Raw genomic sequence first — 18,241 nt, forward strand, 5'->3', positions numbered from 1 at the left:
TTTTAATTGGAGATGAGCAAACAAGTTGGAATCTGCATTACAATCTTTGGTAAACAAATTAAAAGTATGTATGTGGCACAAACATATCTGTACGATTTGGATTCATATCACAAATGACCAGCTCTCTGTCAGTTATGTTATACTACAACTGTCTTATTTATTGGAAAGATGATTTTTAAAACCATTTCCATATGCATTTGATGCGTAGGGGATCGTGTATGTGTGAATGAATGTGCTGTAAATGCAGGGAATGTTGGACAATTTATCATTAAATGCATTTGCACTTCCAGGAATTTTTGGCAGGAATTACGCTTGATAAGTAGATCCAGCTGCTTTTAGATGCACATTGGATCAATTTTTTAAAAAGCTTTTACAGATATTTTGTATTCAGCTTTAACAAAAAAAAAAAAAAATATTTAAATGAATGAATCCCTTTCAAAGGATTTTTAACCTTGCAAAAAAAAATCGAAAAAAATCAGTATCACATTATTTGATAACAATGGAATTCTTTTTTTTTTTTTTTAACCATCAGGATTTAAAGTGGTCAATACAGAAACTGCAACATGAATACAATTGTTTCTAATTGTGTGGCCAGACTTTTAATTGCTCTTTAATGTAATCATTTAGGTTAACAGGGTATTTATTCTTTGTGTGAGTGCAAAGAAAAGTGCATTTATTTGAACTGAAATATTTGTTCTGCTGAAACAATTCATTATGCATGTTCTCATCTCAATATGAATATTTCACACAAAGTTCTCTCAATGATAAATAGTGCTTGTCATTATTTATGTGCAAATGTTATAGTAACTGCAGTTGAGAGCAGATGCAAGACTAAACAAAAATATGAAAGTTATTATGTGAGATGGACCATTCTACTTATTAAGTTCACAATAATAATAAACATATTGAAAAGTATTGAATGGCATTTTGTTCCTGCATATCCCCAATAAATATGGGCTAAACTCACTGCAAAAAGCTTGGGATAGTCCATTATACACCATTAATGGTGTAATCACTGGTGTTTACTGTTTAAGAAAAGACAAAGTGCTGGAGTAACTCAGCGAGTCAGGCAGCAGCCCCAGAGAACATGGAAAGGTGACGTTTCGGGTCAGGTCCCTTCTTCGGACGACTTCGTCTTGCGTTTGAGCCAGCAGAAGTTATGAAGCTGCTTCTGCTTCTGCTGTCTCTGTTTGTTGTCGTTCGCCTGACTGAGGTCAGTTGACAGGGCTCATCACGGGGAGGTCGACAACGTGAGCCCCAAATGAATTCTTATGGACTCATTTGCTGTAACTCACTCTCCCTGTCCGTGATATTTTATTGGAGAGATGTGAAGCCTTATTTCTTCTGGGTTTTTTATTGGAGAAAAATGTAATTCAAAGATTCTCTCTCCTTTCTTAACCCTGCCTTTCTTTTGCTTACTCTTTCTTGTACCAATAGCTGATTTGATATTGAATCCACCATTGTATTGTACATTTCTGTGTTTGAGTCCATACAGAAAAGTCAATAATTAAATATTGCACAAAGATTGTAACACAATCAATAAAAATCTAAAAACTAAAATTGCTGCATCGGCACTAGGAGAGAAAGAAATATTCAGATTAAAGTCAACATTTTTCCAAATATTTCATTCTGTAATTTGTATGCTTACTATTTTCCAGCTCTTTTTCAAAAAAATTCAAAAAAATGTCCTTGTTTCAGCAGAAGCTTATTATATGACCTTTTGAAAAAAATGGTGCTGTCATCATGTTACTTCTAACAGTGGTTGAAACAGAAGCGTTATAATTATACTTAGCATGTCTAACAATTTTAAGACATGCGGATACAGTGAGGTCATGTCAGTCACCGCTAATAATATTTTGTGAGTGTTTCTGTTGGCAAGCTTGAGTCTTAATGGTGAAGCAACCATTTGCATTGTCTTGACTCAATAATAGATTTCTATCTCTTTGGCAATCTTTTTCTGTGCTAGGATGCTGCATTATTCTGGAGTAGAATAGTACTCCAAAAAAAGTAGAAAAACACAATAACTGTTGGGTATATTAGCAAACACAGGGAACACATTTGTATAGCAATTTCCTGAATGCTATTTTAGTGAATCAGTAAGAGAATAATGGTCCCTGGATTAAATTGTCTGTATTAATGCTAAAATTAAACCAGCAAACAGAAGAATGTCACCCAAACGTTTTGAGCACTCGTAGGTTAATGCAATTAACAGTAATTTCCAGATTATTCTCCATGGAAATTGGTTCAGTGCTTAAGTGATTCTGAATTGTTTTTAATGTAACAACAACTGCAGACTCTGTAGTGAGCTGAAGCCAGGCCAAATCTATTCCAGTTCACAAGAAAGAAATTTAGGAAGAAGTAAGGGTGCAACAGATTTGGAACATATATTCTGTCAATTTTAGATGGCATGGATCAACTCAATTTATTAGTGATACATAATCACCCCACTCGAACTCCACAGTGGGACCAATATAGATTAGATCATGTTTTTTAAATATTATTCCAGATGACTTGGACCAATCTGAGTCTGTTAAATTAAGAATAGTTCTTTGCTATGGAATCATGCCTCATGGGTTGAACTGAAACATGAATTCCTTGGAACAAGAGACATCCTAGAAATTAAAGCCAAGTTTTTAAACTGAATCATGCTGCACTTGGCAGAGAGCTTCTTTAATAGTGTGCATGCGTGAATACCATGTCAGTAACACATCTGGAAAATAGTTTTCAAAGACATTTACTTGAGAATGTGTAAAGTTGTAATCCCAACTGCAACATTTCATTACTCTTTCATGATAAAGTAAAAGTTAGTGTTGAAAATAAATTTTAAAATACTTAAATCTTTATATTGAATATTGAAACAAAAGAAAGCCTAAAATACTAGTGCCAGTTTGGTGATCTCTCCAGTGATCTTATTGGTAACATTGTCCTCCTCTTTCTAACAGGGGGAACGTGGACCAGATGGAAGCCGAGGTGCCAAAGGTTATCCTGGCAGGCAGGTGCAGTAAATCTTCTCGTGCCGCGCAGTTTAATACAGATAAAATGTTCATTTTGCAAAGCTTGTTTACTTAAGATTTTACTAAATCATCCAAAAGAATACATTAATGTATGGTGGTTGACCTTATTTTGCATATAGCTTTCTGTTAAACATTTCAAAATGGGAAAATGAAGTATTAGTTCAACTGACTAATGATGATTGATTTTCTAAGCTCTTTCCTGATCTCGGGTAACTTAGTTATAAACTCGCAACACAAAGTGCAAGATGGAAAAAGTTACCAAATTATACTATAAATAAGATTCCGCAAAGAATTTCCTTCTAAATTACGATGCAATGAGGTACAATTTAAATCACATTTCTTTCTGTACTTTTTAATGGAGGCAAAAACAATAAGACAGCAGATGCCTTAAACACTGTCTGAGAACAAATGATCAACATTTCTACCCTAACTTTCAAAGCTTAACATAAGGACAATATTAGTGAATATGTTGACTGCTCTTTATCGAATTTTCGTGCAAAAATGTGATAAAATCTTTTTTTAAATGCGCTTTTGCTTGTCTGCTTTTACACAAAGCTGAGTGTTCTGTTTTTGAGAGTAACTATGTTTATTAAGCAGCAGTCAAACTTTGTCTTTCTTGACCCAAATGGTTACCCATTCCTTCTCTCTAGAGATGCTGCCTCTCTTGCTGAGTTCCTCCAGCATTTTCTATCTACCTTCGATTTAAACCAGAATCTGCTGTTTTTTTCCTACACAACCAGTCACAATTTGTCTGCTGCTTCTTGTTCTGGCTTTCCTTCATTGCTCTGCCACAAATGTTGGCCAAATAGGTCTTGTGAAAAATGAGATATGAGCCTGTGTTTTTATCTAGTCTAATAACTGCTTCCCTTTACTAAATAAGATATGCTTAATTGCAATTATACATAAGATGATGTTTAGTTTAGAGATACAGAGTGGAAACAGGCCCTTTGGCCCATTGAATCCACGCCGAGCAGCAATCACCCATACACTAGTTCTATGTTACACACAATTTACAGAAGCCAATTAACGTACAAACTTGCACATCTTTGGAATGTGGAAGGAAACTGGAGCCATCGGAGAAAACGCATGTAGTCACAGGCAGAATATACAAACTCCGTACAGATAGCACCCGCCTCAGGATTGAACCCGGATCTCTGGTGCTGCAAGGCAGCAACTCTACTGTTGCCCTTTCTGCTCCATAAAATACACTTCAAAATAGAAAATCCACTGTTCCTCCATTGTGAGTTAGATCCTGACATGTTCCCCCTGCGATACTATAGAGTTCTGTTGAGAACTGCAGTTTCCTCCTACTCCCCAAAGACATACTGGTAGACTAAACCACTACAGGTGAATCCCCTTTATGGGAGAGACATGGCAAAAAAAGAAAAGGGAGTAGATGGGCTTGTGAGAGAAGGTAAGTCAAAGGGGTAGATGGAAATATAGATTAGGAGAATGGATTGTGGGCAGGTACAGATGCAATGGGCTTTCTGTCGTAGTAAATAAACAACTGACAAATATGGATACAGATTTGATACAGTAAATACTCATCCATTTGGCATTTATGAACAATAACTGCAGGAGTATAGTTATTTTGCTTTTGACTTTTGCATAAACATACATTTATGGACATAATAAATTGACTTACCCCTCGTAAATATATAATGGAAAAAACATAGTGAACAAATGCCTTTGGTATTTTTGTTGTTTTATTTTTAACTCATTCCTGGTTCTCTTTTCTTAGACACACACTCAAGTTGTTTGCTTCTGTACCCAGGACTTTATGCTTATTTATTTGAATAGGTCAAAATTGGTGGGGTTCCAAATAGCTTCTAATGACTTCAATTTTTCTTAGATTGTGTGTGTGTGGTTCTGTTAATTAGAAAAAGAATTACACAACATTCTGCAGTCGGTGCAATGGCAGAAATAATTTGAAACAAAAAGTATTAAAGAATGTTGATTAGAGGGTATTTGGAAAATCTTTGCAAAGACTGTTGACAACCACGTGGTAGGCTGCTCTGGGAAGTTAGATCACATGAGATCCAAGGAGAGATAGCTGAAGGGATGGAAAATTGGCTTCAGGGAAGGAAGAAGAGGATGATGGTGGAACGTTGCTTCTCGGACTGGAGACTTATGACAAGTGGTGTGTCTCAGGGTTTGGTGCTGAGTTCATCACAGTTTGTTATCTCTATCAATGATTTGGATGAGAACATACATGGCAAGATTAGCAAGTTTGCAGATGATACAAAAGTGGGTGGTATTGCAGAGTGAAGATAGTTGTCAAAAATTACAGCAGGATCTTGATGAGTTGGTCAGATGGGCTGAGGAATGGTTGATGGAATTTAATACAGCGAAATGTGAGATGTTGCAGTTTGGAAAGTCTAACGTGGGCAGGACCTACACAGTAATTGGCTCTAGGTGGTATTTTTGAACAGAGGGATCTAGGTGTGAGGGTATATACCTCCTTGAAGGTGGTGTCACAAGTAGAAAGGGTGGTCAAAAAGGCTTTTGGCCCATTGACTTCCATCAGTCAGAGTATTGAGTAGAAAAGTTAGGAGGTCATGTTGCAGTTATATAAGCCATATTTAGAGTATTCTGTTCAGTTCTGGGCACCATGTTACAGGAAAAATGTTGTCAAGTTGGAAAGGGTACAGAGAAGATTTACAAGGATGTTGCCAGGACTCAATGTCCAGGGATATGGGCCAAACGCAGGCAGGTGGGACTTGTGTAGATGGGACATGTTGGTCGTGTGGGCACATTGGGCCGAAGGGCCTGTTTCCATGCAATATGACTATGACGGTTGCATAGAAAATCAAAATTCTACCAATGCTGAAATTTTAACTAAATGCAGTAAAATGATGGAAAGATTCAGCTAGTCCTGGAGCATCTGTGAAAAGAGAGACATTTGTTATTTCAAACCTGGGATAGTAGGGGAAGTGAGAGAATGCTGGAGGAATGGATGGGGCAAAGGAAATACTTCTGCCAAGGTGAGGTCAGGGTTGCCGAGGTTCACTGAGCTGACTCGCTAATAAATTATGAGGGCAGCGAGAGAGGATGGGAAACCAAGATGCAAAGTATGCATTAATCACACCTGGAATAACTGGTGCAGTGTAATGGATAAAATGCTGTGAGAAAGTGACAGACCAGTGAGAGGCAGGGAGAAATGCCCCTTCAGAAATGGAGGGGAGGGAAGATATGTATGTTGGTATAATACTGGTGAAGGTGCACTTTCCAGTTAGGCGTTGCCTCAATCCTAACATTTCCCCCGTTTCAGTGACTATGTTCATTAAGGGACGATTTTCTTGTCTTTCCTCAATGAACATAATCTCTGAAACAAATGGTTTCTTACCTCAATGAACATAGTCAATGAAACTAATGGAAAGGAAATGGGCTTTTCTGGTAGTAAAAGGCAGCTTTCCATTTCACATAAATAAACAATTTTTATTCGTGTCTGCTTATTGAAATACCATGTCAAGTAGCAGAGATCTTTGTATATCATTCTTTTCTAAAGTAATTTGCATGAAATTCTTAGTGATATGTGAAATCAAAAGTATTTGCACCAGAAGAATCATACTGCATTTTATGTACTGAGCTTGTAATTTGATTTATTTTAGCATATGTCACCCTCCATAACATAAGAATAATGGTTCTTTTGGATGATTTTTACAGAATGCTGCACAATTCTATCATTTAATGTGGTCAACTGTTATATATTTGTTTTGGGGAATTAGCTAAGCATGTAAGCATGTAATACAATAACAGATGCAAAGTTTGCAAAAAGATAGAATACAGATTATGGATTCTGGATACAATAATGGATTTCCCCTCACCAGTTGTGGTTAGTGCAACAATGATTCACTCCCTTTTTAATCACTTGTTGTTCACATTTGGTGGTTTGATATTACTGCTGATAAATGCTTTCGTTAAATCATAAAATTTATAGTTTACAGGCATGCTGCTATGGAAAGAAAGACCTTTCAGAAATATCAGTGAGAGCTTTTGTGTTTCAACCATTGGGGAAATAGGAGCTTCCGTTACAAATGTCTCAAATTATACAAAAAAGAAAACTCAAATGAAGTAAAGCGTTCCTAGTCGTCCTTCCAATTGTACAACCTTTTCAATAAGAAATATGTTTGCCTGAAGGGTTTCTCAGCTTATTCTCCAGAGGTAATCACATAAAACTCCAACGTTCATATTCATAAGCTCATTATCAGCCTTGATTTGTTGATAATCTCACTCTTTCCACTCCCAGCAATAGAGGGCCACCATGCCTTGAGGAATATTTAATTATTCCAATCTCCATATATAAATGATTGATTAAACCTTTTAAAGATCATCGTATTCTTAACTATATTTGCTGTGATTCCACTCTATATATTGCATCAGGTTTCCTGATAACCAACAAGCTGTCTGAGCTGACCAGTTGCAATTTCTTCCATGCTGTTTATTCTGGTATGGCCCTGGGGATTTCTTCTTTTGGGAAACTGTCACCCAGCTGATTGTGAGACCCAGCATCGTGTAGGATCTTCGCAAGCTTGAGGAGCTGGGTCTGCCTCCAAAAAGGCTTTAACTGCAGGTGAGGGCCCACTGCTGGCTCACCAGCTTTGCAAACTGTCACTGTATTGCAGGATTTGTGAATGTCTCTGATAAAACATCAGACTATTTTCAGTATAAACTGATATTTACTTTTTAATTATCTCTAAAATTTGAAAAATTAAATTACTAAAAACAGTTTCACACTTAAAAAACAAGTGATTGTATTTAAAATGACTAAATTTATAAAATATAAAAGTATACACACCATTCAATGGACAGCTTGTTTGGTCAAATTAATGCCACCAGTGTCACTATACCTGCACCAATTTGAGGGGGCGGATTTCTCAGCTCAAGAATTGCACCATTGGACTCTATGGGGAGTTCTCTTGTACAACCTAGGTGTCATAAGGCTAAATTTCAAAAAAGTGAAAGGTAGACTTTTAAAACTCGTAAGCAGTCTTAGCTTATTCCAGGGTTTGTTCCTGCGGATTACGGGTGACAGCCTTCTGCTGTGCTTGGTAGTCCTGTAAGAGCTTACAGCCAGCATTTTGGAATAAATCTGAGGGCTTTTCAGTGTGAGATCTGTCCCATTCATTCACCAAAGAAGAAAATTATTTCTGGCTCTCTGCACTTGCATCTAGTTAACTTTAGTCCTTTATTATCTTTTTCTTTCCTCATAATCTGTTAAATAGTGGAAGAGGTTAATGCCTGCCCTGGACACTCCACTCTCTAATATTATCAACCCCATATCAAGGTTTCCCTTCCCCAAGGACTCTGGTGTACTTGGCTTAATCAAGGGTTTGTTCCTGGGCTCATGGGTGACAGCCTTCTGCTGCTTGAAAACCTACTCCTGCCCACACATTAGACTTCTAACTGCGACATTGTGGGTCTGATCTTGAATGCTAAAATCTCTCTCAGGGTTCTGATGGAGTGAACTTATCCTTACTTATCCTACCACCTGCCTCCACCCAGGCATGTGAACGTTCCGCGTTTCCGCAGTTTTCCGCGTTTTTGTAATCCATTTTCTGTGCTTTTTGCATGATTTCTGCGTTTTTCACTTTGCCAAAATCGCATTTACCAACAGAGAAATCGATCGAAAAAAAGAAAGAAAAAAAAGAGAAAAAAAATAATGTATAGCAGCGCTTCTCAACCGGGGTTCCCTGGAACACTAGGCTTCCGCTAGAGGTCGCTAGGGTTTCCACGAGAAATAGCCGCTAATCATTGAAATCCGGGCAAAATTACGAGAGCCCACTTGAAATCCCCCCGCCCTGGAAGTCTCCCCGAAAATGTGGCACCTAGGCTGGGCAAGGCAGCCAATCTCGACCTCATCGGGACTTTCACTGCCGATCGGTGGGTTGAATTTGCAACCTGCGGCCGGGGCTCTGGAACTCCAGCCCAGCTGGAGCCAGCACATCTATCCCCATAGCCGACTTCCTTGGCCGGCTGGATAGACCAGCAAAACTCTGGAACCATGAGTGCCAGAAAATCAGTGGTGGAACTGTAATGAGTAAATATTAAATTTAAGTGCAAGATTATATAACTAAATTAATAAAAATAATTTAAATGTTATTAGTATACAGACATATTCACGTTATTTTGTAATGTCCGTTTTTACTTTGAAATGCACTAAAAGAGGCATGAAACTGGTAATTTTGTGTGTAAATATTCAAAAATGTCCCCATTTTCTGACCCCTGCTGTATGCCTCACACAAGCGCTTGGCTCTTTTCCTCTTTTTTTTAAACCTCACTCACATGCCTGTCCACCCCACTTTGCCTACCTACAAACAGATCTCATCACAGTTTAAAGATAAAGCTGTTGTTTCTGAAATGTTTTTTTTTACGTTTACAGGGTTTACCAGGACCAGTAGGAAAACGTGGACCTAAAGGAATAAGGGTAAGTGACTATGTGAAATCCATCTATTGGTTTTCCATGGTCTTGCTAAATGAGCGCTAAAACTATTTTATTGATTAACTAGAATTGTTGTGTTAACAGGATAATACTAATCCAAAGGGCATTCAATGATCTTGTATTGAAACATTAATCCAAATTGAGTTAAAAAAAATGTATTGATGTCGAAATGTTCTTTTAAAAGTTATATCTGGGCTATGTATGGTATTAACTGAGGTTCCCAAACTATTTTTGGTATTAAACTTTATCTCTGCAATAGATTAAACTAAAACATCATCAATTGGCAGTTATTTTATTTTTTTACAAATCCATTGGCCCAATTGCACTCATGATACACAATATCACACTATCACCACTTTTGTTCATATTTATTTCCTGGAAGCAATAAGGTTTTATGAAAAAACACTGCAAACTTACACAACTTGCATAGTATAAATACTACTTCGAGAGACAATCTTCAAAGTTAATTATATCAATAAAACATTCTCATTTTTGCCAATCTCTCGGTACATTGATGAGATTATCATGCTGTTCAACTTTCACAAGGGAAATATCTCTTTAAGATAATTTGACATTACATTAAGAATGTTCTGTTCTTGACTTTCTTAGTTCCACTGATTTAAATATGGGAAATTACATTCCTGATGCATCAGTTTGATTTTCACAATGTGAAAAAGTTCTAGACATAGATTTTATTCACTCATTACCAAGTTTGTGTAATGATGAATTGTGTCAAAATACAAACATTTTCAACATTTTAAATCAAGTATCATGTGTGCCAGGACACATACAATGGAGGATGATATGGCTGCCTCCATCGTTATCTATTCAGTCAAAATGACATGGTTGCATATATATATATATATATATATATATATATATATATATATGGATTTCTTCATCAGGATTCTTTGATACCATCTGCAGTGAATTCACCCTTTGAAGAGTGCAGACAATTAAAAGTTCAGTTATGTAATCTGTTACTGAACTACTTGGATTGATATGCTTGTCTTTGTCGAGGATTAATGTCCAGATATTTTGTTGGCATTAAGTCATTTAGTATTAAATCAGGCAGTACCCTAGTTCAATACTAAATGAGTTAATGCCAATAAAATATCTGACTCGGGCATATGGCCTCTAGCTTCTTCCTGTCTTCCCCATTGCAATATGTGAATGAAAGTGAGGGTCAAGTTGTTCCACACACTGCAGTTGGTTTGTAATTCTCTATGGAAACCATTGGAGTAAAAATGTGTACATTGCAGCTCATTGTTTGTGAACTTGCAATGGGATTTTCTGACCACTAAACAACTAGATTCACTTTCATTTTCACAGTCAATGCAAGTTACTGTCTCCCTTGTCACCTTAAATATATTATGAAGAACCTGTGAGTTGATGGAACTCATCTACATGTTTGCATTTGCATGTCTTTCTAAGCAGATGACTGACTTCTGTCCACGAAATAGTCATTTGCATCTCAAACTCTTTAATTTTCTCACTGAAAAGAGAAATCTCAACTGGATCCATTCCAAAATTACTTGTCTACAGTATGTTGTGTGTTTACACCGTGTGGCCTCTGCCCAGTGGGTAGGCAATTTTTCGCAAAGAACATCTTTGCATTTTGATGGTACCATGTATGCATCATTCTTAATACTGCGGAAAATCTCTGCCACCTGTACCCATTTTGTGACCTGTCTGAAACTATTCAGTAGGAGCGAGAGGCAGAGTTGACCTTTCATCAGAAACGCTCTGTTTGCAATTTTAATATATATGTTCTTTTTCCTGTTGTATGATATTGTGCGTGGGGGATTTGTGCATATGGAATTATTGCACTGCAACAAAATCTTCTTCATTCCATCCCTTCCTCAGAGAGGTTTGTGCTGACAATGTGTCTAACAATCAAGTTGTAATTACTTACTATCATCTGTGAATATGTAGTCTGCTGTTTCCTCCTTTGCTCTAAAGAAGAGATACAACCTGAAACATTCTCTGTCCATTCCCTCTACAGATACTGCCTGACCCACTTAGTTCCTCAAGCACTTTGTGTTTTGCTCAAATTCCAGCAACTGCACTTCTTGTACCTTTGCTGCTTCCTTATCTCTGTTTTGTTCCGTTACTGTAAAATTGCATGAGTTTCAGAGATGTTTCATTCATCAGTCTTGTTCTGATCAGCATGACACATCATTTTTTCTATTAATGTTTCTTTATTTTATTTTTCACTGTATTGGTTAGATCTGGGTTGTTCATTCAATGACATGGATGGGTGCATAGAATTTGACTTTTTAGAATAGTAGAATAGTTCCTTTATTGTCATTGTAACATGAGCCATGTACAACGAAATTGTAAAATGTCAGCCAGTCAGTGCACCATTCAAACATTTCTAAAAGCTAACGATACATACAAGGTAAAATATTTTAAAACAGATAAACAACTAAAATAAATATCATGAAAATAGCACGCATAAACACCCAACCCTACATCCTTCTGTCGATTTCACAGTCTCTTATTATGTATCGCCCCTGCGTTCCTTGGCGGCTACATTTAGTGCCTAAAGGCTAATTTACTTCTGAGAAATGCAAAGGATATGAGTAGAATGTTCTAGAATTTTCACAGCTGTCAATTACATGGCACATGAAATGGCACATGGCACTGCTCTCACAAGCAGGAAATCCCCCAGCTCAGTTAAGAGTTATTTTACAGGAAACTTTTAAAACAAACTAGACAAAGTGGACCCGTTGGGCCCAAACCTCTCCTGTAATGGTGCAGCACCCTCTCCTTCCCCCACTTTAAATTCCTACTTAAACTTCTTCATGAAGATTATTGGCTCCACTTGGTGCTAAACTATTTTGATATTGTGCACTTATCTTGTCCACATCCAGGAAGGTGATCTTGCTGGGGAAGATAGTCTTAGAACTAAACAGTTAGGTGCAGTACAGTGCCAAAGGCTTCACGCATTATAACCGAGACATCAGGGTGGGCCAAATCTTTGCTGACGTTTGGAAGCATTCAAAATGAAATATTTGTTGAAACATTTCAGAAAAGAAAAAGAAAAGAAATCACCTATAATTATCTGCAATAATTAATAACATTACTGCAAACACAATTGAAGAATTGTAAACTTTTTCATATTATTCTTCCTCACTGTTCTAAAACCGGCATTGAAATGAATGAGTTCACAGTTCTTTTGCCAGGTCTAATCTGCCACAGTATCTTCAAGTAGATTCCCCAGCAGAAATTCTGGGGAATTCCAGCAAACACCCACTTCACTGGAGTTCACGCAGAGTCCAGCAGCAGAGCACAGGCAGGAAGTCACCGCAGGAGCTCGGCCAATACGTTGCTGGGACTTGTGAGGATGAATGCCAACAGTTCTACGTAGAACTGTTGGCAAAACCATCAAAATCTGGCCTATGACTGCATTTTCCATGGTTAAAGTTCAGAATCAGCAGAATATTAATGTTAACTGTACTTGGGATTTGGAATTTATTTGGATATTTGGATAGTTCTTAGGTTGAAGTGATAGTCCAAATCTCGGAAATTAAACAAATCGGTGTTATAGTTGAATATATGCTAATACACGTTGTTCTCCAAAATAAGTCATTTAAACCTTATTACCTCCATTGTACATGCTGCCAGTGTTTAACAAGTTTAGGAAGCAACTTTGATTTATGTGATATGTTGAGAACAGGTTAAATAGATTAATGGGCAGTTAGAGGGGATTATTACTTCTTCCTGTTTATCACAGCCAAGTGGGGGGAGAAAAATTGAGATTTACAAACAAAATGACCAGTTCTGACAGAAACAGGGAAAATAAATTATATAACGATGGAGAATTTGATATTGAGTCTGTGGCATTGTTACTCAAGTTTGTAAAGGGCTTCGTTTTGACAATGGAGAAGGCCATAGACAAATAGGTTAGAGCAGGAGTAGGATTCAGAATTAAAGTCGCAAAGAACAGGAAGCCCCTGGGTCACCCAATCTGCAATTGTTTTCACCAAGGTAGAGGACTAGTGCTTGTGAAAAGACTGAAAAGGCCAACACTTGAATAATTAATCTCTCTGACTGTATAATTTGTATGGATGGAGTTTTGATTTGTTATCCTGAATCTTAATTTCCCAATTATATCCTGGATTACCCAATCCAGGATATAAGAAGCATTTGTGATATTTTTGAAACTTCAAGTCATCCTTCTGAATCACGATGAACTGTTCCAATCATGCCAGTTTTAATTACTCAACATTCATGCAATAGCACAGAATAGGATTTGGCTTATTAATCTGCAATAAGTTAAATATTCACACACAGTGAAGTAACAGAAACCAATGAAACCAAATGAGATAATAGTGTATGGATTTAATTCTTAACTGGTTTTAGCACAGTGACAGATCAGAAAAAGGATAAATAATTTAATTTTGCTGTATGTGCAATTAAAAAGCAATGTTTCTTACAAATACGTGAATACATTCTAAATTTTCAAATGATTGTTCACTTGATTGCGGAGTTCAGGTGTTTCCACCATTCTGAATCACTGTTTTATTTTTGGACACCAAGACCTTTTACAGTTAGCTATTGCTGAAGTTTTTGTTGGCAATTTGCAAAGTGAACTGTTGACAATATGAGCCAGGGCATACAATGAAAACAAAGTCCTATTGGAGATTGTTTGGAATGAATTTTCAGAACTGGCAGCTTGGAAAGAATACTGATTGAATATTATTGTTAGTTTATTGAGATGAATGTGCAAGGATATGTTAGTCTGGATTAGCTGAATGTAATATTTTGTTGAGCTGAATATTTGTGGGCATATTACATGATGACATAAGAACTGAGAATTGTTAGAATGTTTGTCAATGTTAAGATGAAGAGACCTATGTTCACAGAAACAATTTACAAAGAATGCCAAAGAAATTATGACTTAGAAATAACTTGTTTAGTCTAATCAAAATACAAAGTGTTTGAGGAACTCAGCAGGTCAGGTAGCATCTACCGGTGACATTTTGGATCAGGGTTCTTCTTCTGACTGATTGGACACCAAGACCTTCAGTCTGAAGAAGGGACGCGACCCAAAACATTGTTTGCTAATCAATCTGAATAAGGGTCCCAACCCGAGATATTATCTCTCCACTCCCACCACAGATGCTGCCTGACTCATTGAATTCCTCCAGCACTTTTTATTTTGCAGAAGATTGCATCATCTGCGGTTCCTGTGTCTCTATTTAGTCTAACCTCTCTCTGTGTTTGTCATTGATGTGAACCAATTTCATTTTCGGCTTCATGTATTGCTAATTTAAAGCCCCATGCCTAGAAATTATTTGCACCTAAGTGTGCTAAAATTACACTGTGCAGGGGTATCCACGCTAGTTTGAGTGAAGCCAGGGAATGCATTTTATATGCTTTGCTGTTAATACGTTCAATATTTTGCACATTAGCATGTTCTGAGAATGGACAATTCTAAATGTTCCAGCCCATCTGCTGAAACTAACCTGCATCAGTTGCCCATTGACCATAGATTCCATCTACTGCTAGAGTAATTATGCACTGACCCCACAGCAGCAGGTACCTTTTTCACTGATGCCAATTTTGAAATCCTGGTGGGTGAGGAGGACCCTTGTATTTTAAACAACAATAAAAGCCAGGAAGAGCAAAATCAAATAACAGTAGGCAGAGAAATTGATGGCAGAAGATAGTCAAATTCTTTGAACATCAACATTCCTAGGTTTCCTACCATTTACTTGAGGGTCAAGTAAATGGTAGGAAACCTAGGAATGTTGATGTTCAAAGGGACCTTGTGGTTCACGTTCATAACTAGCTAGAAGTGGCAATGCAGTTAGAGTAGTAAAGAAGGCATTTGATATGCTCACCTTCATAGGCTGCTTTGAGTATAAGAGTTGGGATGTCCTGTTGAAGCTGTACAAAATGTTGGTTTTACTGCATTTGGAGTATTATGTCCAGTTCTGTTGACCATATTATAAGATAGATGCAGCAATAATAAAGGCAATGCAGAAGAGACTCACCAGGGTGTTACTTGGAATAGAGGGTTGTAGTTATAAGGAGAGATTGAGCGGATTGAATTTATTTTTACTGGAACATAAGGGGCTGAGGGGTGACCTTAAGGCAGTTTATAAAATTACCAGAGAAGAGACATAGATAGGATAGATAGTCAGCACAGGACAGTCTCGAACTCAAGCATACAGATTTAAAATGGAAGGGGAGAAAGTTAAAGGAAATCTGAGGTCTATGTTCTCACACAAGGTGTGATGGTTTTCTAGGACGAGCTATCAGCAGAGGTGATAGACGCAGATACCATATATAAGACATTCGGACAGGTAGAGGTATGGAGGAATAAAGGCAAATGTGGTTTGCATAGATGGGCATCACTATCAGCATGACCAAGATGGTCTGATAGGACCCGTTTCTATTCCATACAATTCTATGATTGCAAGAAGTGCCCCAAGGACATGATCGCAGTGCCACTAGGTTTATTGACTTTGCATGTGAAAATTGGTAGAAAATGCAACAATCCTTAAATACTTACAACTATATTCACATACCACATCAATTTTATACAAATACCTCAGACTTCAAAGACATTAATAAATGTTGAACTTTGGAAGGTATGTTATATACATTTATTGCAACACGTTTATTGACTTGCTTGCTACTGAGCTGTAAGCCATTGCAGATGGCAGATGCATCCACCCGCTTACTTGTTTGTAGGAAAAATGCCGATGTATACTTGTTCATCTGATGTAGTGCCAGTAGCTGACATTGGTTCAGAGATCATGCAGGATGGCAAAATACTCATGGATAATCCTTGTAATTGCCTCATTTCCTCCACATTCAATTACTGTACCTCCCTGCCTTATAACATGGGGAGGGTTTAAAGGTGTTCCATTGACCTGCACCCTTTCCTCATTGTGAGTTTACTCCATGTTTCCTTATTTCAGATACCCAGGAAATATAAAAAATGTCCATACCCCTGCAGTGGAACTATGTATTCTGGATAGAAGAGCATCATAACATAACATAACATAACATAATGTTCACATCTACCAGTAGATTCTAGCACTTCACTGATGATAGAATGTGTTTTAAAGGTATATCAAGAATGAAGCCAGGGGAAAGGATTACAGTTTTTTTCTAAAGGGGCAGCATATTATTAGTTGAGATGTCTAGGGGCAAGAGCTGGATCCAAGTCTAGTGGCATATACCTCCATGCAGAATCTAGAGCCTTTATTTTCTAGCATAAGAATAGTGCCAGCTGCTGCCAATTCTTGAACCAACTATAGAATGATATTTGATGGCAGAGTCACCATTATATCTCAGCCAGGAGGTACCCAATGTATGAACTTGGCAATGTTTTCAAATTATAGTGATGTATACTTGAGCAGATCGTTCAGTCAGTTAGCCCTTCATGTGGTTCAGTGTGCTAATCCAGTATCCTCTATTAAAATTAAGCAATTATGAATCTATCGCTGCCACCTCAATAGTGACTAAGTGTAGTTATTCATGGCAAGATGGTGCAATCCAAAGTTGGGCCATTTAGGCTTGTGGTTGCCCTCAAAACTATCTGCACCTTCCCACAGTTTCCACCATGGCGTACTGCACATGAGGTATAGGTAAGTAGAAACAGAAAGAAATGCAGAAATATGATTATTAACCCTTTGTCTTGATTTGATATAAAAATACAGAGTGCAGAATATGGTTTTAAAACATATCATATCATCATATCATATATATACAGCCGGAAACAGGCCTTTTCGGCCCTCCAAGTCCGTGCCGCCCAGTGATCCCCATTAACACTATCCTACACCCACTAGGGACAATTTTTTACATCTACCCAGCCAATTAACCTACATACCTGTACGTCTTTGGAGTGCGTCATAATAGCACTACAATTGCAGAGAAAGTGCAGATCAAAAAACAGTGTAAGATCCAAAATGGTGTAAATTGGAAAATTGGAACTACACACTAGTTTATGGATTTGCAGAGAAGAAGCTGTTCCTGAATCTGGTGGTATACGCTTTTCGGCATTTATGTATCTTCTGCCCATCGTGAGAGGGGAGAAGAGGGAATGACCAAGGTGAGAAAGATCCTTGATTATGTCGCTGATTCCTTATGATGGGAAGTTTTCATGAATTTTAGCCTTCCTATTTGAAAAATGGCACACATTGCAGGCATTGCATCAGTGTTGGACTGCAATGAAAGTTCAGGCGAGTGCATAGCAGTGGTATGCAGTGCTATTTCATATACAATGAGCTGGAACCTTGTTTAATGTATTAAAAACTGCATTTGCAGAAACAGAAGCTGTTGAGAACATTTTCCATAGCCTTGACTTAAGCCTTAAAGACAGTGGGAAAACTTCATAATGCAAGGACTTCAGTCTAGCACATTGCATCGAGAGCACCACAGTAATTCACAATATATTGATGTTGGAAGATAAGGTAGAGGTTATACCAAAGGGAAATAATGAAATAGTTGATCATTGCCAGGCATAAAGTATGGTGTAATGGTAACTTCCCATTTATCATTCTGTGTCCAAATAGTAGTTATATTGCATTCTGGCATGAACTGATTTTATGTAACCTAAGCTGGTAGAATGTGGTCCACAAATGAACCTCAGTCTTCAAAATACCTCTGAAAGAGTGGGGCCTGCTGTCACTGCAGACTTTGTTTTCTTTCTACTCTGTCAATTGTTGCTGTGCAATGTTTAGACTGCTTTTATATAATAAAAAGCAAAATATTTAAATTCTGGAAATCTGAAATAAAAATAAATACTGGATATACTCGCCAG

General features: G+C 37.5%; 1 protein-coding gene across 1 annotated transcript in view; it reads left to right on the forward strand.

Annotated features, from left to right (window-relative positions):
• LOC144608367 (uncharacterized) overlaps positions 1-18,241 on the forward strand; it is a 334,350-nt gene that overhangs the window by 112,786 nt on the left and 203,323 nt on the right. Inside the window, 3 exon segments of the mRNA XM_078426045.1 lie at positions 2,943-2,957; positions 2,960-2,992; positions 9,397-9,441. Of these exon segments, the coding sequence (XP_078282171.1) occupies positions 2,943-2,957; positions 2,960-2,992; positions 9,397-9,441 (93 nt within the window).

This window comes from Rhinoraja longicauda, chromosome 31 (assembly GCF_053455715.1).
Source record: "Rhinoraja longicauda isolate Sanriku21f chromosome 31, sRhiLon1.1, whole genome shotgun sequence".
In the NCBI taxonomy this organism is placed as follows: domain Eukaryota; kingdom Metazoa; phylum Chordata; class Chondrichthyes; order Rajiformes; family Arhynchobatidae; genus Rhinoraja; species Rhinoraja longicauda.